Source organism: Echinops telfairi, unplaced genomic scaffold (assembly GCF_000313985.2).
Source record: "Echinops telfairi isolate 266 unplaced genomic scaffold, ASM31398v2 ScPeMD7_19;HRSCAF=73, whole genome shotgun sequence".
Taxonomy (NCBI): domain Eukaryota; kingdom Metazoa; phylum Chordata; class Mammalia; order Afrosoricida; family Tenrecidae; genus Echinops; species Echinops telfairi.
Window position 1 is genome coordinate 5,457,178 of NW_022103916.1, and position 20,617 is coordinate 5,477,794.

The following is a 20,617-nucleotide window of genomic DNA, read 5'->3' on the forward strand; positions in this document are numbered from 1 at the left end:
AAACCCACAACCTTCCTCTAGTTCTTAAACGCTTCCTCCCCCCAACTACCAGGACCCCAATTTTGCCTTGCAGACCTGGTTAGACCAGATGATGCACAGCGGTACAGATGGGAATTGGAAACGCAGGGAATCTAGGACAGAGGAACCTCTCAGGACCAGGGGTGACAGTGGCGATACCAGGAGGGAAGGGGGTGTAGAAAGGGGGAATGGATCACAGGGAGCTACATATAACCTCCTCTCTGGGGGACGGGCAGCAGAAGGGTGGGTGAAGGGAGACGCCGGACAGAGTAATATAAGATACAATAATAATTTATAAATTATTAAGGGTGCATGGGGGAGAGGGGAGGAGGAAGGGAAGGGGAGGGGGGAAAAAAGGAAAATTAGCGGATTCCGGGAACCCAAGAGGCAAGCGAATTTTGGGAATAATGAGGGCAACAAATGTATAGATGTGCTTTACACAATAGATCTATGTATTGTGATGAATTGTATGAGCCCCAATAAATTGATTTAAAAAAAAAAAGGTTAAGTGAATGGAAGAAATGATGAAATAAAACAACTGAATAAAAGATTCAAAAGACAAAATAAAGTCTTATCATGAAATGTGCAACGACCTGGAGTTAGGGGGAAAAAAGGCAAAAAGGAAGAACATGCTTAGTCCGCAGTGTTCAAGCTAAAAGACCTGAAGGACAATGTCAAGTCCGGTTGCAATACTGAAAAATTCAACGAGAAAAATGTTGAATGGTATAAGAAGCATCTGAAGCACATGGAAGGACTACAGAAAGTCGCTGCATGAAAAAGAATTGGTCAATGTTCAATAATTTCAGAAGATAGGATAGGATCAAGAATTGAAAATCTTAAAGGAAAAAGCCACGCTGCACTGACGGCGCTGGAGGAAAAGAAGGCTGCAGGAATTGACAGTGTAGCAACTGAGATGTCTCAACAAGTAGCTGAAGTGCTGAAAGCACAAGCTTGTTTACGCCAAGCAATTTGGCATAACTGAAAGAAGAGACCCATACTTGTGCCCGTTCTGAAGAAAGGGGACCCGGGACCCCACAGAAGGCAGAACTTATTGAACAATACCATTAACATCACCCGCAGTTAAAATTGTGCTGAACATAATTAATGGAGGGGGAAAGACAATGTTCGAATCGGATGTGCCTTAACATTAGAAGAGAGAGTCTCAAAATGGTCTTGCGTGTATCCTTGTAGCTGATCCACATGCAGCTTTCACAAAGGCAGGCTCTTAAACCATTTGTGGTAAAAGTCGCTCACTGAGCCTCAGAAATTAACGGGCTATAAAGTCGCTCGTGGCCTGTGTTTTCCCTTATGAATACTAAGATTAACAACTGCACAACATTCTCAAAACAGCACACTCAGCCACACAACTACACAAAAGTAACTACATAAGCCCAAACTGTTTTAGTTAGGTTAAGCCAATTTAAAACTACTGAAAATGTTCTTTAAGGGTGCCTATGCCTTTTTAAAGGACTTTTGATAACAGAATGCCACTCTAGTGCATTAGTAGAGTTCTAAGCCTGTTCTTCACAGAGGCATTCCATCTTACCCAGGAACAACATGTATTCAAAAGAGATCTGCTATGGGTAACTGCACCCCAAACACGCACAAAAATTCAGCTGGCAGCAAGGACAGTGGAGCAGCACATGAGCAGTAACCCCCTCACCAATGTGCACAAGACCAGAAGACCCAGAACGATCATCTGTATCAACAGGAATTACCCCTATGAAACACCGAGACAGAACCCTATTTTCCAGATTCTCTGAGTCACAAACAACCTGGGCAATGTAAACTTGGAAACCCCAGGCAATATAAAATCGGAAAACTAAAGCAAACTACAATGACAACAGTCAAAAGTGTTTCCAAACAGGGCAGAAAGAAAATGAACATTTAACAAATCACAGATGAGAAGACACACAGCAAGACTTTTTTTTTTAAGGGTTTGAGCTGCTTTATTTACTGCCAATTTTTTAAAAATAATCATTTTATTAGGGACTCATACAACTCATCACAATCTGTACATACGTCATCTGTGTCCAGGACTTTAGTACATATGTTGACTTCATCATTCTTACGACACCCACTTTCCACTTGAGCCCCTGGCTTCAGCTCATTTTTCCCTCTCTCTCCCCGCAGCAAGACTTATTAAGACTTAATAAAGTTTCTGGGTTCATAAATCCGGGAGTACTCACTGTATAGAGTCTCCAAAGGGTCCATGGAAATGTAGGGTGAAACACTCCCTTCTCTGGTGCCAGTTCCTAGACCCTCCAGAGGTCTCCCCAGGAAAGACTTTGGATTCCTACCAAAAGACTACAACACTTGCTTTAAGGTACAAAAGAGAACCCAAATCTCAAATATCACTTAAGAAGAACATTTATTAAATCTTAAACAGGACAAAGATCATCTGCACAAGGAAGACCATTAGACTGAGGTCATAATAGCATCCTAGTGTTTACAGAGAATCCATGGCTTAAACGGGAGGTGGGGGGACAAAGGAAACTGCCACAGAAGCATGATTAGCAAAAGATGAATACATCACAGTTGCAGGTGGGACTACAAAAACGGGAATGGGACCATGATTGGGACATATATTGTGCTAGAAAGAAGAGCTTACAAGATAGGTTCAGGGCCCTCTGACCAAGGCAGTCATGCCTAAGTAACCCCAGGACCCCAGGCCCATCAAGGACACACCCAGGAAAGCTCCCAAAGGGAGGCTATCCATCTCTGGGCTAGTTAGGGGAGTGGTACTAATCCACTTTCAATACATTTTGCCTGAGGGCAAGATTGTTCCTATTCCTGGTTAAAGTCAGAAAGAATTCAGTGGAGTTTGAATCTCTGCAGATACTCTGAGTTTCACTGCGATCCCTAGGGGGAAAAAAACCCCAACTCAAACCCAATGCTATAGAGCCCATGCTGACTCACAGCGACCCTACAGGACAGAGTGGGATTGCCCCTGTGAATTTCCAAGACAGGTTAAGGGAGTAGAAAGCCCCATCTTTTCCCTGCGGAGCGCCTGATCGTTTCAAACTGCGAACCTGGCAGATTGCAGCCTAATTGGGAACCACACCACCACTAGGATTCCTCTGCTATGCATTTCCTCCTGCAAATGTAGTGCTCAGAATTTCAGCTCTAATACAATGCTCTTAAAGTCCAAAGGGAATTCCCCTTCCCAAGGACTGCCACATGAAGAGACATAGGTGGAAGGGCATCCAAATCCTTCTCAACTGACTTCCCTATCCTCTTCCAAGTGGTCCACCAGAAACAACGTAGAATCCCAGAAGACAAAAAGAAATCACAGCCCAGATGAAAGACTGAAAGAAAGCAAATGTATTAAGAATTTTGGCATCTCAATATCATAACTCTGAATGGCCAGTGAAAAAGACTAACAGAAGCTGGAGGCTTACAGTGGGTGATATTACCAATGGAATTCAGTGGCTGCCATTCCAGACATTTTTTACTATAACTCAGTTCATCACATAAACATATGGTACTTCAGATGCTATATTAGACATTTTATGATGTCTTCTTTTTATCCCACTAGCACTCAAGAACCCAGGTAGCACTGTGGGTTGAGCATTTTACTGCTAACCACAAGGTCGGTAGTTCGAACTCACCAGTCATTCTGAGGGAGAAAGATGCAGCTTTTTGCTCTTGTAAAGATCTAAAGTCTTAGAAAGCCTGTGTGGTGAGGCTATGAGTCAGAATCAACTTCATGGCGGTGGGTTTGGTTTGGGCTCGGAGCACTCAAGTGTTGGAAGATACTCCTCTTGCATGGGTCTCTTGTGCTCCTACACATCTTGCTGGTTGTGACCAGAAGGCAAACCCTGATTACTCTTTTACTGGGGCATTTTTCAGGTTTATGTTTGAAAAGAGCAACGTTGAGGCTTGCTTACAACCTGCTTGTCAACAGCAAGTCACCAGGCTCAGTGCTGATTTCCTTCCTGTAACACAACTCACTACTTGGGAAGATATCCTTAGGGCAAATCTTATTCTAATTGGGGCTTAAGGTACAGAGAGCAGTCCAGGGAGAAGAAAAAAGAGAAAGGGGGAGGGAGGGGGGGCAGGGATTCCCTTTTGCTTAAAGGGAAAGAGACCTATTTGCCACTTCCCTTTTTTAGATTAGTTCCTAGAGAGAATTTGTATTTGCGGAACCTTCCTGGGTCCCTTTGATAAGTAGGCAAATACAAGCCTTTTTCCCAGTTTACAAGCCAGGCATGGTTTTTCTTCAGCACCTAGGAAGAGTTTCTTTGCAATGCAAACGGAGGGAAGTGAGTACTCCAGACACCTGCAACTTAAGCTGTCATAGATATGCAAGAAATTTCATTGTGACTTTGGATACAGATAATTAATTTGAGCAATGGTCACTGTAATGATGGAGGTGGGGGGTGGGGTTGTCTCCAAACCCAATCCACTGCGGTGGAGCCTTCAGCTTGATGCTGGACATAGTCCAACCACTCCTGTGAGTTTCCAAGACTAAATCTTTACAAGAAGAGAAAGTCTCATCTTTCTCCAGCAACGCGACGGCTAGTTTCAAACTGCTAACTGCAAGGTCAGCAGAGCCTACTAGAAGAAGTATAAAAGACTAAAATCAAGTCCTCTTACAGAAGGACAAGGTATTGTGTATCTTGAGAAAATGTATACAACTGATTGATTGTGTCTGCCTGCATGTATTAAAAGGGTGAAATTTCTTCCTACCTATCTTCACAATCTCATTAGCCCATTGCCCATGTTGAGCTATTTTTTCATTTAAAAGATTTTTATTTTTTTTATTTAAATCATTTTATTGGGGGCTCGTACAACTCTTATCACAATCCATATATATATATCCATTGTGTCAAGCACATTTGTACATTTGTTGCCACCATCATTCTCAAAACATTTGCTTTCTACTTGAGCCCTTGGTATCAGCTCCCTACTTTTTCCCCTCCCTCCCTGCTTCCTCCTCCCTCAACCCATGTCTAGTTTAATACTTATTTAATGATAAACTGTTTTCTTTCTTTTCTATGTTTATATAGAAGATTTCCTGGTTTGCCAAGAGACTGTGTTTTTAATCTGGTGATGAGGATAAGCTGGTCTGGAAATGCCTGAATTGAGAGGAACAGCTCAAGATTTGCACCCTATAAGGGTCCCAAATTGTAAACTGCTTCCCTGAGAGCCCTTTGCGATCTTCAAATACTCAGCAGACCAAAGCACCCTCTTCAGATCCCAGTGTGATTATGGAGTCAAATATGTCTTTAAAACTCACCCACCAGGATTCCCATTAGCCTGAAGGCAGAATACTATGGGAAATCAATACTGTTCCTTGCAAACTTCTTTCTTACATAACCAATATACCTCTTGTCCATTTGGAATGGAATCCATTCAGAATGAGGATTCAATCTTAAAAATGTCCTGCAAGGGAAAAAGTGATCCAAAATCATTGGTGAGGAGGGTGTAGGAGGCCTGATAGGGTGCGATCAAGGGTAATGTAACTCAGAGGAATTACTGAAACCCAAATGAAGGCTGAGCATGATCGTGGGACAAGAGGAAAGTAAAAGGAAATAGAGGAAAGAACTCAGAGGCAAAGGGCATTTATAGAGGCCTAAATACAGGCATGTACATATGCAAATATATTTATATATGATGATGGAGAAATAGATCTATGTGCATATATTTATAGGTTTAGTATTAAAGTAGCAGATGGACCTTAGGCCTCCACTCAAGTACTCCCTCAATGCAAGAATACTTTGTTCTATTAAACTGGCATTCCATGATGCTCACCTTCCAGACACGATCGCTGAAGACAAATGGGTGCATAAGCAAATGTGGTGAAGAAACCTGATGGTGCCTGGCTATCAAAAGATATAGCATCTGGAGTCTTAAAGGCTTGAAAGTAAACAAGCGGCCATCTAGCTCAGAAGCAACCAAGCCCACGTGGAAGAAGCACACCAACCTGTGTGATCACGAGGAGTCAAAGGGATTAGGTATCAGACATCAAAGAACAAAAAATCATATAATTGAGAATGAGGGGCAGTGTGAAGTGGGGACCCAAAGGAGACGAACCAGTCAGGGTGCAGGGTAGCAATGATGAAACATACAACTTCCCTGTAGTTCTTAAATGCTTCCTCCCCCCACTATCATGATCCCAATTCTACCTTACAAATCCGGCTAGACCCGAGGATGTACACTGGTACAGATAGGAACTGGAAACACAGTGAATCCAGGACGGATGATCCCTTCAGGACCAGTGGTGAGAGTGGCGATACTGGGAGGGTGGAGGGAAGGTGGGTAGAAAGAGGGAACTGATTACAAGAATCTACATATAACTTCCTCCCTGGGGGGGGCAGACAACAGAAAAGTGGGTAAGGGAGACGTCGGACAGTGTAAAACATGACAAAATAATAATAATTTATAAATTATCAAGGGTTTGTGAGGGAGGAAGGCGAAAAAGGGAGGAGCTGATACCAAGGGCTCAAGTAGAAAGAAAATGTTTTGAGAATGATGATGACAATAAATGTACAAATGTGCTTGATACAATGAATGGATGTATGGATTGTGATAAGAGTTGTACGAGCCCCCAACAAAATGATTTTTTAAAATGTCCTGAGGTTGATTCTCTTGATTTAGATCAATTAATTTATTTGTGTTGATTCTTATAACCTCACCCCAAGCAAAGCAAATACATATGCGTATTGAATGAGTAACATTCTAGCAAGAGAATTGAAAGTTATTTGGATAGCCAGAGGAAAGAGTAAGGAAAATGAAAGAGAAAATTACCAAACCTTCCTCCTTTTCCTACTGTCCCCATTCCCTTGGTTTCTCCTATATCTCTTTATTCCCGCTGCCTCAAGGTGACTCTTCATGGAAAAGAAGCAATGACCGTTAAGATAGGTGGTCCCCTTCACTAGTGGATTTCCCAGTAAAGGGAGACAAGAGTACAACCTTTTCAGCTAGTAATAAATTCACTACCCTGTTTCTGTGCCTCATACTCCAGTCCTAATTCCACTTCATGTCTTAGCCTTAGATTATCATCAGTCTTCAGAGGTCTGTTCCTCTTTAATCAAATGAAAGAATAAGAAAATAATTCAACAGGAAAGTTTAGAAAAGCAAGATATGATACAGGAGCAATTTTGTTACATAGCATGGTATTTTTAATTTAAAAATGTACAGGGTGTGGGGGCACTGTTTTGGTGAAAGGCTTACATTTCCTTTTGAACATGAACTCTGAGCAATTGTGTGAAATGTGACCCTATCCACAGGTAAAGGGGGCATCCTGTAAAGGCCCGTGCACCCGGAGGCGAGCTGCATCTCAGGCCTCGGCAGTAGCCTTCTCCGGTGACTCACAGGAGGCCGGCTTGAGCTGGTGATTATCCCCATGGTGATTCCAGCCGGGGCTGTCTCGTGCAGAGCAGTGGGCGAGTCCTCCTCTTTCTTTAAAAGAAGAATTTTTCTCCTTGAAGAAATCTGACACGTACATAGCAACTAACATTGCAAGCAGAGCCCCTTGAATGAGTCCAGTCAGCGCGTCCCTCCCATGGTGTTTGCAATCAGAAAGGCCCGCGTAGATGGGTGAGGCAACAAGATCAAAGGGCAGGGTTGGACGTAAGAGTCTTGCCCAGTCTCTCTTTATCCAGGCTTGAAAATACAGTGCCGATCTTCTGTCGCCGTCCCCGCCCGCCGGAGCCTGTTCGCGTCGACTGACCAGAGTCCGTGAATTCTCCGCTCCGAGCCGGCCCGGTCCACCCCATCCCAGCTCTCTGCCCTTTGAGAACACTAAGAATAATGTCCCTGCATCAGTTTTTACTAGAGCCAATCACCTGTCATGCCTGGGACAGGGATCGAACCCAGATCACCCTCAGCCCCAATAATCATGAAGTTCACATCTACAAGAAGAACGGGAGCCAGTGGGTGAAAGCTCACAAGCTCCAGGAGCACAATGGACACATCACAGGCATCGACTGGGCACCCAAGAGTGACCGCATTGTCACCTGCGGGGCAGACCGCAATGCCTACGTCTGGAGTCAGAAGGACGGTGTCTGGAAGCCCACCCTGGTGATCCTGAGGATTAACCGGGCAGCCACGTTCGTGAAGTGGTCCCCTCTAGAGAACAAATTCGCTGTGGGGAGCGGAGCACGACTCATTCCGGTCTGTTACTTCGAGTCTGAAAATGACTGGTGGGTGAGCAAGCATATTAAGAAGCCGATCCGCTCCACGGTCCTCAGCCTGGACTGGCATCCTAACAACGTTTTGCTGGCAGCAGGCTCCTGCGACTTCAAGTGCAGGGTGTTCTCTGCCCACATTAAAGAAGTGGATGAAAAGCCAGCCAGTACGCCATGGGGCAGCAAGATGTCTTTTGGTCAGTTGATGTCAGAGTTTGGGGGCAGCGGCTCTGGTGGCTGGGTGCACGGGGTCAGCTTTTCCGCCAGTGGAAGCCGCCTGGCCTGGGTCAGCCGCCACAGCACCGTGTCCGTGGCTGATGCCTTCAAGAGGGTGCAGGTTTCCACTCTGAAGACCGAGTTCCTGCCACTCCTGAGTGTGTCTTTTGTCTCGGAGAATAGCGTCGTGGCTGCTGGTCACGACTGCTGCCCCATGCTCTTTAACTACAATGACCGTGGCTGCTTGACCTTCGTCTCCAAACTGGACATTCCGAAACAGAGCATCCAGCGCAACACGTCAGCCATGGAGCACTTCCGCAACATGGACAAGAGGGCCACCACTGAGGACCGCCACACGGACCTGGAGACGCTGCACCAGAACAGCATCACCCAAGTGTCTATTTATGAGGTGGACAAGCAAGACTGTCGTAAATTCTGCACTACTGGCATCGATGGAGCCATGACCATCTGGGATTTCAAGACCTTAGAGCCTTCCATCCAAGGCCTCCGGATAATGTGAAGCTGAGCACACCCTCAGGATTGATTGATCTAGCAGGACCAGCCTTGACCTTCAGCCTCCTCGACCCCGCTTCAGAAACACTGACAACATGAAAATACTGTGTGCAGGATTGTGCTTGAATCTAACTGGTGAAACTGGTGTGTGTTTTTTCAAAGCAGCGGTGGCTTTTTGTTTTTGTTGTTTTTTTTGGCTGCTTCCACTCCTGACCAAAGCTGCTTCTCTTCATAGCATTTATATGGGAAAGTTGTTACTTGAGGAGGGGGTGAGGTGTGCGGTGTGTCTGCTAGAGACTGAAATTAAAAAACCTGAATGTGAAAAAAAAAGAAAAGAAAATACAGTGCCAAGAACAGCAGGTGGTACATGGAGAACGAAGAGGGGCCTGAGTAGAAAGACACCCGGCCTTCTCTGACCTTTACTGGCCTCCCTCCACACACGTAGTTTTCAATGTAAGCATCACTGCAAGTGATTTTTGACCGATCTGGGTCACAAATATCCAAGAAGTGCGGCCGCAGTCTGCCTACTGAATACTTGGCAATACCAGTCAGGGATGGACTAGCAGCTGCGTCAAATAAAAAGGCTCCAGGTGGCTTTGTACATAGTGGCTATGTGACTCTTTCCCATAAAGGAATTTGCGACCAAAAGGTTCAAGTAAACAGACAAAGTCCCTCCAAGAATCATCCAGCTACACGCAGAGCACATGGAGGGCCACATGTGGCAGCCTTGTCTGGCCAAACATGGTCTGGGCCCGCGGGGATGGAGCTGAGCTGCCGGCCAGTGAGTGGCTGGGGCGCCCAAATCAAGAGCCCGGGCAGTGTGGTTTTGCTTGTTTGTTTGTGTTTTCATTGATAAGACCTATTTAAAGTTCCTACTGAACTGATTTCTTTTTCTTCATATGGATAACCAATTTTGTGAGCACTATTTGTCAACGAGACCATCTCGTCCTCATTTGATGTGCTTTGGCCCTTTGTCAAAGATCAACTGTCTGTAAGTGGATGAATTTACAACTAGGTTCTCAATTCCCATTGGTCTCTGTGTCAGCCACGGTAGCAGGCTGTTTTGACTACCAGGCTGTGTAGTAGGTTTTGACATGCGGAAGTAAGAGGGCGCCTACTTTGTTCTTCTTTAGTAGTGCTTTGCTTATCTCTTTATTTTCCATATAAAGTTGGTGATTCGTTTTTCCACCTCTTTAAAGAATGATGCCGGAATCCGAATCAGAATTGCATGAAGTTTATCGATGGCTTTGGATGGAGTTGACATTTTCAGTGAATTTTCTTCTTCTCTTTTTAAATTGCAATTTGGGTGAAAGCAAATTGGTTTTCTCATTCAGCAATTCATATACATTTTGATTCATGGCACTGCCTACAATCTCCACGATGTAACAGCACTCTTCCCACTTCCCCCCTGAGTTTACCAGTCCCCTTTGTCCTTTTTCCCCACTCCTTCCTGCCTTTGAGCTTTATTGCTGGGCAAACGCTGCCCTTTTGCTCTGGTGTGGGTGATTGTCCTAATGAGGCCAGAACTCCCTGGTGCTGTTCTTCACCTTATTGTCCTGTCATTTGGCTAACAGTTGAGTCCTGGCGTACTGAATTTCTAAACCCACTCAACTGGAATTCAGAGACTTACTGAACTTTCTACTTAGCTATGAGACTTGCTAGATATTTAAAACGTTGGAACCTGTTCTGAGAAAGAAAGAAATAGCAATCAAGTTCATTAGAAAATTATAGTGCTGTTCTAAAAAGGGGGGAACTTGTAAGGATTAAACGAGAGGGAAAATTTTTTTCACTGTTACTGAAAGGGAAAGAGAACTGTTTCCCCCTTCACTTTTCTTAGATCAGTTTCTTGAGAAAACTTATTTGTGAAACCTTCTTCGGTTCCCTTGATAAATATGAAAATACTTTTAAAAGCTAAATAAAGCCTTTTTCCAGCAAAACAACTCGGGGACATTTTTTTAAGGTACTGGGGGCTTTTAAACATGTAACCATTAAGGAAGATAGCACCTCTTTCTAAGAGTTTAACCCAGGCATCTTGTTCCATGCTATCATAGAGGTGTGAGAAGTTGTCTTTTGCCATGGGATAAAGATCATTAATGGGGCAATGATGGCTCAATGACAGAATCCTCACCTTCCTTGTGAGAAACCCAGTTAGGTTTCCCACCAGGGAAAACTCTTCCAGCGCTAACACCCCCCCCCCCAACTTGTCACTGGAGATCTGTACTGCTCGGATGCTGACCAGCTTTTAGCAGAGCTTCCAGACCTATGACAACCAAGAAGAAAGGCCTGGTCTTTTTCCTTTCTTCTTCTTCTTTTTTCTTTTTTTAATTTTTTTCTTTTTTAGTCAATTTATTAGGGGCTCAGACAACTCTTATCACAATCCATACACACATCAATTGTGTAAATCACATTTGTACATTCATTGCCCTCATCATTCTCAAACCATTTCCTCTCCACTTAAACCCCCAGCATTAGGTCCTCATTTTTCCCCTCCCTTCCCACTCCCACCTCCCTCATGAGCCCTTGATAGTTTATAAATTGTTATTTTGTCATATCTTGCCCTGCCCGACGTCTCCCTTCACCCACTTTTTGGTTGTCCATCCCCCAGGGAGGAGGTCACATATAGTTCCTTATAATCGGTTCCCTCTTTCCTACCCACTCTCCCTCTACCCTCCCAGTATCGCCACTCACACCACTGGTCCTGAAGGGATCATCCACCCTGGATTCCCTGTATTTTCAGTTCCTATCTGTACCAGTGTACATCCTCTGGTCTAGCCAGACTTGCAAGGTAGAATTCGAGTCATGGTAGTGGGAGTGGGGAAAGCCCATTGGATCCCAAAGGTCCAATACTTCCTTCCATTGTACTTGAGTTCACCATGAGCCTGGGCCAAATCCATGACAGCTAACAACAAAAGCAACACAAAGGTGACTAATTCACACAGATGGTCACTGCAGTTAACAAGTGACTTTTACATGGACCACATAGGACAGCAAAAGGTGCTGTCAAGTTATTACTTTATCTTGAGAATAGGTATGCAATAGATTGCATCTGCTTGGCCATATCCAAAGGGTGAGATGTCTTCTTCTTCTTTTTTTAAATCATTTAAAAGAAGAATATATCTTCTTTTTAAAAATCATTTTATTGGGGGCTCATAGAACGCTTATCACAATCCATAATCCACAATCCACAATCTATCAACTGTGTAAAGCACATTTGTACATTCATTGCCCTCATCATTCTCAAAACACTTGCTCTCCACTTAAGCCCCTGGCATCAGCTCCTCATTTTTATCCCCTCCCTCCCCACTCCCCCCTTCCTCTTGAACCCTTGATAATTTATAAATTATTATTTTTGTCATATCTTACACTGTCCGACATCTCCCTTCACCTACTTTCATGTTGCTCATCCCCCAGGGAGGAGGCCATATGTAGATCTCTGTAATCAGTTCCCCCTTTCCACCCACCCACCCTCCACCCTCCTGGTATAACCACTCACAGCACTGGTATTATCTGTCCTGGATTCCCTATGTTTCCAGTTCCTATCTGTACCAGTGTACATCCTCTGGTCTAGCCAGATTTGTAAGGTAGAACTGGGATCATGATAGTCGCGGTGGGGGGGGGGGGAGCATTTAGGAACTAGAGGAAAGTTGTATGTTTTATCCTCGCTCCACTGCACCCTAACAAGACTTGTCTCCTCCCTGCGACCCTTCTGAAAGGGGATGTCCAGTTGCCTACAGATGGCTTTGGGTCCCTACTCCGCACTCCCTCTCATTCACAATGATATTATTTTTTTGCTCTTTGATGCCTGATCCCTGATCCCTTTGACACCTCATGATCACACAGGCTGGTGTGCTTCTTCCATGTGGGCTTTGTTGCTTCTGAGCTAGACTGCCGCTTGTTTATCTTCAGGGGAGATATCGTCTAGTCTGTGCAATCTCATTAACAAATTTTCTGGGCTTTGTACCACAGTTTAATGCATTTTCCATAATAAAACTGTTTTCTTTCTATTTTACACTTGTAGAGAAGATTTTCCAAGTTACAAAGGGGTTTTAAGGCCTTCCAGAGGGCCATACTATCATTGTAATCAAACTGGCCACTGGCAGCACTCTACCCTAGGGGGAATCTCAAGAGAAGAGTGATCTGCTGGCAAGTCTACACCTGCTACCTGGACAAAGTAGGGCAGCCGGACAGCCCCAGCAGCAAAGGCATGCTGTTCCTGGTCTGGAAGCCTGATTGTGCATGGATGTTGGGTGGTGGGCCAATACATTTCCTCTTAGTGCTGTCTACTCTGTCCTTCCCTCCCCAACCTCACCCATCGTGGGCCCCAAGTGGACCACCCCTTCCAACAGAGTAGGATGGGTATGGACTCCAAAGCCCCACACTGTGTCCCCTTTGCCAGCAGGAAGCAGCCAGAGACGTCGCCGCCCAAAGATTGGGGCCATACTCCTTCAGTGGAGAAATGTTAGGTAGCTAGAGACAGGGATGGAGGTTGTCGCTCCCATGCCTGCAGAAGCCCCAAAGAGGAGGCTGGGAAGGAAATCAGGCGAGCATTAAACACCCATGAAGACTCCCAAATTGGGCATGCTCCAATTTAGGCCCCATTCAAGGTGGCTGGTACACCTGAGTGTCCAAAACTAGACCCAGGTGGGCTTAATTCAGTCAATGGGATCAATCAATACCATCAACCACGCCTCCCCAGCCAGAGGCCTTAAATAACCTGGCTGCCGGAAGGTCGTTCTCTTTTACCCTGCACCTGGTCAGAGGCAGGTGGAGGTAGGAGGCACCTGGGCAGGCCCCCTCAGCGCCTGCTCCAGGCCTGCTTGGGACGCGCATGCGCCCGCTCCAGGCCTATTCGGGGCCCACAGCCTCTGTCTCGTCTCACTTATACTCTTTTTACCCTGACCCAGCACCACTGGTGCTGGGCACTGGTCTCTCTGGCCTCAGTTGTGCAAGTGTGGTGCGCTGGTTTCCACGAGGTTGCCCGTGGTCAGTTGTGAACCCAGCGCGGCTTCCGCATGGCGTGGTTTGACATGCTCCCTTGAAATAGCATGTCCCCTTTTGAGACTGTTAAACCTGAAACTGCTCCTGTCCTTCATAAAAACCCACTTGGATTACAAAAAAAAACAGGGGTGGGTGGGGAGTATTTAAAAATATTTCTCAATATGCAAACAAACTGACTTTGGCTACTGCTTTTCTTGTATGTAATAAAGTCTTTCATTATGGACCCGGAGTCTCATGTCTCCTCTCACCATACATGAAAAGTGTGGCAAGCCAAACTGTTCCTTCAGAAGTGGGGTCAAACTCTTAGACCCTTCACCGTTCTTGACATCAATCACACTCATGTGGCAAGGCCTCTGATATGCACTTGTAAGACTCCCCCTGGGATAATCAGACTATGTTATTGTTGAAGACCAATGAGTGTGTCACATTTTAGCATACATGATTCTACCTGAAGATGTCAAAAGTATTCATTATTAAGATGATATTCTCTTGGTTTAAAAGTCAGAATGCTTCTCTCAAAGGCCATCAGAGGTGGTTGGAAAGCCCTGGAAAATTTCGGGGGCCAGCTCACCAAGTAAAGTGTCCCTGGAACTATGAAAGTGGATTCCCAAAGCTCTATAATACAATCTAGGATCTCCCTCTCCCCTGGAAGTTATATACAACAGATTTCATCTGCCCTAGCAGAGAGTCAGTAGGTATGCTCAAAGTGGAGTAATATTGTTTAAAAGATTAAAAGTTATTAAGAGATTCTCAAAACACAACTCAGCACCACTGAGTGGATTCTGACTCATAGCGACCCTATTGGATAGGGTAGAACTGCCCCTGTGGGCTTCCAACACTGCAAATTTTCCTCAAGTAGGTCTAATGTCAGAAAGTCTCGGCCCCAGGTGACACAAATGTTTATGTGCTTAAATTCCAAGGATACAGGACTAACAACCTATAGTCATTAAAGGGAAGAACACTAAGAGGAGCTGATTTCCAGGATGAAAGTAGAGGTAGGTAGCGGTAGGGAACAATGCAGAGAAACGTCTTTGTTGTTGTTGTTGTTTTGGTAGCAAAACTGGAGATCTATTTGCCACCTCTTACCACTTGTAGATAAAACAAATCTATTTGTAAATTATAATGTGGCAAAAAAATTCATAAGAACATAAGAATTAAAAGGGTTATTAACCTTAATATTTAAAAATTCCTAAAAATATATAAGCTAAGAAATAAAAGATAAATAAATCAAGCAATAGAGCTCAATAAAAATGTGGGGGTAAAATGATCCTGCCTGGTACACCAAGTACTACAAATTAAAACAATGAAATGCTATCTTTCATTCAGGCTTTGAAGTGCTGCATGAGTTCCTGCCCCTGGGCTCCTCACCTCACAGGAGTTGCCATGTCTCCCTGCAGACTGGGCCAGTGATCTCCGGGTTGAATGTCTGTTAGCTGGCATGTTCACGCTGGACCTCTCTTGCTGCCAATGCCACTCTTCCCAGAAGCCCAAAGGCCCGTGGGGGTCTGTGGACTCAAGTGGAGTTGTAGCCTTCACAAGGGGATCTTTTCCAGGGCCTCCACAAAGACACCAAAAAACCTGGAAAGACAGTGTCCACATGGTCAGAGACATTCAAACTTGTTCTATAAACAAACATTTTCTGGGGTCACCAATGTACAGTGCACTGAACTAGATACTTTAAAGTAGACAGAATTCAGGAAAGACTTTCCCTAGTTATTAAAAGATTAACAACAACAAAAATAAGCAAACAAAAGGTCAAGGAATTTAAATAGACATTTCACTAAAGATGATATACAAATGACCAACAAGTACCTGAAAGAAAAAATCCCCTCAAGATTAGCTATTGGGGAAATGCAAAGAAGCCACAATGAGATACGACTTCTCCACTTCTAGAAAAGCAATGACTGAAAAACAACCCTCCCGCCCCCCAAAAAAACAGAAAGAAGTGTTGGTGAAGCCTGTGTGATCACAAGGTGCTGAAGGGATCAGTTACCAGGCATCAAAGAACAAGAAATCATATCATTGTGTGCTCACCAATTCAATACGATCACTGAAGACAAATGGGTACATAAGCACATGTGGTGAAGAAAGCTGATGGTGCCCGGCTATCAAAAGATATAGCGTCTGGGGTCTTAAAGCCTTGAAGTTAAACAAGCGGCCATCTAGCTTAGAAGCAACAAAGCCCATATGGAAGAAGCACACCAGCCTGTGTGATCCTGGGATGTCGAAGGGATCAGGTATCAGGATTCAAAGAACAAAAAATCAAATCATTGTGAATGAGGGGAAGTGCAGATTGGGGACCCAAAGCCCATCTGTAGGCAACTGGAAATCCCCTTACAGAAGGGTCACAGGGAGGAGATGACCCAGTCAGGGTGCAGTGTAGCAAGGATGAAACATACAACTTTCCTCTAGTTCCTAAATGCTCCCTCCCCCACCCCCGCCCACTATCATGATCCCTAATTGTACCTTACAAGTCTGGCTAGACCAGAGGATGTACAGTGGTGCAGATAGGAACTGAAAACACAGGGAATCCAGGACAGATGAACCCTTTAGGACCAGTGCTGGGAGTGGCAATATAAGGAGGGTGGGGTGGAAAGGAGGAACTGATTACAAGGATCTACATATAACCTCCTCCCTGGGGGACGGACAACAGAAAAGTGGGTGAAGGGAGACGTCGGACAGTGTAAGATATGACAAAATAATTATTTATAAATTTTCAAGGGTTCATGAGGGAGGGGGGAGAGAGAGGGAGGGGGGAAAATGAGGAGGTGATACCAAGGGCTCAAGCGTAAAGCAAATGTTTTGAGAATGATGATGGCAACAAATGTGCCACAATGGATATATGTATGGATTGTGATAAGAGTTGTATGAGCGCCCTATAAAATGATTTAAACAAAATAGAAACAACAAAGAAGTAAAAAAAAAAAAAGGGAAGTGTTGGTAAAGTTATGGGGAAACTGGTGCCCTTGTCCATTCCTGGTGAGAATGGACTATACACAATGGTATAGTCATTGTGGAAAATCGTTACCTCAAAATATTTACTACAGAACTGCCATCTGAAAACACAGCCCCAATCCTAAGTATACTTGTATACTCAGAAGAAGGGAAAGCAGGACACAAACAGAAACCTATACACCAATGTCCATTACAACATCTTTCATGATAACCAAAATGTGGGAAACACTAAAATGTTCATTAATGGGAAGGGGCCTGGTGGGGCAGTGGGTTAAGCCATTGGCTACTAAAGCGAAGGCCAACAGTTCAAAATGTTCATTAATAGATGAATGGATAGATACCATGTGGTGTACACACGCAATGGAGTACTACTCAGCAACAAAAAGGAAAGAAGACCTGATGCATGCCACAACATGGATGAAACCTGAAAATATATTGAGCAGTATATATACTGAAAACATATTTCATAAAATCTATTGAATCACTCATACCAAAAAATCTTTTATGGTCTCATTGATATTAAATAAGCAGACTGCCATCAGGTCAATTCCAACTCATTGAGATGCTATAAGAAAGAGTAGAATTGGCCAATAGGTCTTCCAGGCTGTAACTTTCTTTTATGTTCTTTAATAAATCAATTTATCGGTGGGGGGGGTGTCTTACAGTTCTTATAAGAATCCATACATCAATTGTATCAAGCACATCTGTACATATGTTGCCATCATTTTCAAAACATTTTCTTTCTACTTGAGCCCTTGGTATCAGCTCCTCTTTTTCCCTCCCCCCCCACCCTCATGAACCCTTGATAAATTATAAGTTATTTTTATGTTCATATCTTAAACTGTCCACTGTCTCCTCCCATGTTTCTGTGGTTCATCCCAATTGCGGAGGTGTTATACATCTATCATTGCGATGGGTTCCCCCTTTCTCCCACTTTCACACATTCCCACCTTCCCCCTACCATCATGGTATTGCTATTCTCATTATTGTTCCTGAGGGGTTAATCTGTCCTGGATTCTGTGTGTTGAGAGCTCTTATCTGTACCAGTGTACATTCTCCAGTCTAGCTGGATTTGTAAGATAGAACTAGAGTCATGATGGGCGGGGGGAGGAAGCATTAAAGAACTAGAGGAATGTTGTGTGTTTCATCAGTGCTGTACTGCACCCTGGCTGGCTCATCCCTTCCTTGTGACCCTTCTGTGAAGGGATGTCCAATAGTCTACAGATGGCCTTTGGGTCTCCATTCCGATCCCCCTCATTTGCATCGAAATGGTTGTTTGTTTTGGGTCTTCTCATGCCTGATACCTGATCCATGGACACCTCATGATCACACAGGCTGGTACGTTTCTTCCACGTGGGTTTGGTTGCTTCCCTGATAGATGACTGCTTGTTTAACTTCAAGCGTTTAAGACCCCAGACACTGTATCTTTTGATAGCTGGGCATCATCAGCTTTCTTCACCACATTTGCTTACGCAACCACTTTGTCTTCAGCAATCCTGTCAGGAAGGTGAGTATCACAGAATGCCTGATTAGAACAAAGTGTTCTTGCCTTGAGGAAGGACTTGAGTAGAAGCCCAATGTCCATCTGATACCTTAATTCTTAACCTATAAATATATGTACATAGACCTATATCCCTATCGTTGTATATTAATATGTTTCAATATGTACATGCCTATGTTTATACCTCTATAAATACCTTTTGCCTCCTAGTACTTTCCTCTATTTCCTTTTACTTTCCACCTGTCCCACTATCATGTTCAACCTTCATTCGGCTCTCTGTACTTCCTCTTGATCAAACCCCACCGTGGACCTGTTCTATGGTGGAGGCTGGTACCCACACAAGAAGACACTGTCCTGACTGATCAACTGTATCCTGGGCATATTTCACCTGAACTGTAACCTGTTATTTTCCCTAATCAACCACATAATCGTATCAGTTGTGAGTTCTATGTAGCCATTGCAGTGAATTATTGAACCCAGCCACAGTAGTAGTGGGCAGTAGAAGGGACAACTAGTGTCAAAATAGGGGGAAAAGGGATGGATTGATCTATGTATTGTGATGAATTGTATGAGCCCCAATAAAATGATTTTTTTTAAAGATACTAGAATAGCGTGTGTCCTAAACCCAATGGCTAGTGTCTCTTTATAAGGGAAGGGAGAGAGAAATTTTGATAGAGACATGGACAAGATACACACATAGGATGAAGGCCATGTAAAGAAACACCTGGGGCCACCAGAAACTGGAAGAGATGGAACTGATGAAGCGTGAATTGAGGGGTAAGAATTCTTACAAATTTACACTTATTTGAATTCATAATTTTAGTATGCTCTGTCCTAGAATTTTTTAGCAATAAAAATTGAAATAAGTGACTAGCTTGGGATTTCAGGTAAGAGAATTGGAATGTTTGTCAAAGAATAACGACCCAAACTCGCTCTTTTAAGTTGCAAGGGGAAGGAAGATAAATCATTGCACTGTCACTGACAGTTGCACGCCCTGGACCTCCAAAGCAGAAAGTAGCCTGGGGAGAAGACAGGAGATCTGCTGGTCAAGACCGCCCCCCACCCCAAGTTCAACACTCTTAATGTTCCTTTGAGTGCCCTGATGGTGTCTGTCACTGTGAATCAGCATCAACACAAGGCCAGTGAGCCTGGAGTTTGGTTTCAATGTTCCTTTCTCAGACAACCTCCCTTTACAGTCATATAAAAATCCATTCCCTTCCCTGTTCGGCGAGGCAGTTAGAGAAAATATTTTCTCTTATCTCCTTGCATAATCATTCTCACAATAAAACTGTCTTTCTCCTTGCTAAAAGCCTCTGTCAAATAAAATTCCAAATACGATGAAGGGAAAGGTATCAGGGCTTAAAATGTGAAGGCCCAATTTGTAGAAGTCTATGGAAGTCAGTGAGACCCCAAAATCCATCTGCAGAGTACCGATTCAGATCAAGTCTCTTGCAGATGCTCTTTAACCACAGGCAAGAGACTCGAACAACATTAACATCAGACAGAAATTATGGTGGATGGAACTACGGTCTCATAGGATACCTGATCAGCGGACCTCCTCCTGGACCCATCCTGAATTTGCTCTTTGTTTAAATATTTCTCGCTTGTTCCAAGACGGAAAATTTCACTCTGGTTTATTTTCATTAATATTGCTATTGGTCTTTTCTTTCTTCCTTTTTTCCCCTGTTTTGTTGTTTCTGTTATGTTTCCCAATTTATGAAGCATAGAAAGGATGGCTGTATGGTGACAATGACTGTTGTAATTAAGATATTGGGGATGGAGGGGAAGGTTGAGGAGAATTGAGCAAAGGGTTAATACAGAAAGAGGGAGGGTGCACTGGAATGGATTGTGATGATGTATGTATAATTCCTTTTAAAAGCAACTTAACTATGGAAGGATATGATAAGTGAATTTCAAATCAATAAAACTATTGAAAATAGATAGATACATACATACACGCATTTTACAAGCCTATGTCAAAGCTTTTCCAGTTACAGAGGCACAGAATGATTCTACCCAACAGCTTTCGGAGGGAGAACAACACATTCTGCTAGCACCTTTATTTCAGACTTCTAGCCTCCAGAACCATGAGAGAATAAATTGGCTGTTTCAAACAAAACCAAACACTGCCATCGTGTTGGTGCCGCCTCACAGCGACCCTACAGGACAGGCTAGAACTGTCCCTGTGAGTTTCCCAGACTGGAACTGTTTACAGTAGAAAGCCCTGTCCTCTTGGGGAGCAGCTGGTCATTTCAAACTGATAACCTGGCAGATGGCCGCC

The 20,617-nt window shown here is 44.0% G+C and overlaps 2 protein-coding genes and 1 pseudogene across 2 annotated transcripts in view; 1 reads left to right on the forward strand and 2 right to left on the reverse strand.

Annotated features, from left to right (window-relative positions):
• The window catches only part of ZNF81 (zinc finger protein 81), a 49,604-nt gene that overhangs the window by 13,978 nt on the left and 15,009 nt on the right, over positions 1–20,617 (reverse strand). The window contains exon 2 of the mRNA XM_030885067.2: positions 15,249–15,458. Within this exon, the coding sequence (XP_030740927.2) occupies positions 15,249–15,320 (72 nt within the window). The 5' untranslated portion in view covers positions 15,321–15,458. The remainder of the gene's footprint in view (positions 1–15,248; positions 15,459–20,617) is intronic.
• Positions 7,304–9,567, reverse strand: LOC101642295 (annotated as a pseudogene).
• On the forward strand, positions 7,718–9,206 carry LOC101646513 (actin-related protein 2/3 complex subunit 1A-like). The gene has a single exon (XM_045288289.1). It carries the CDS (start codon positions 7,777–7,779, stop codon positions 8,887–8,889), a length of 1,113 nt encoding a protein of 370 aa, XP_045144224.1. The 5' UTR covers positions 7,718–7,776; the 3' UTR covers positions 8,890–9,206.

Excerpts from the sequence above, each read along its gene's own strand:
- LOC101646513 (XM_045288289.1), top strand. The coding sequence starts at position 7,777 with ATGTCCCTGCATCAGTTTTTACTAGAGCCAATCACCTGTCATGCCTGG.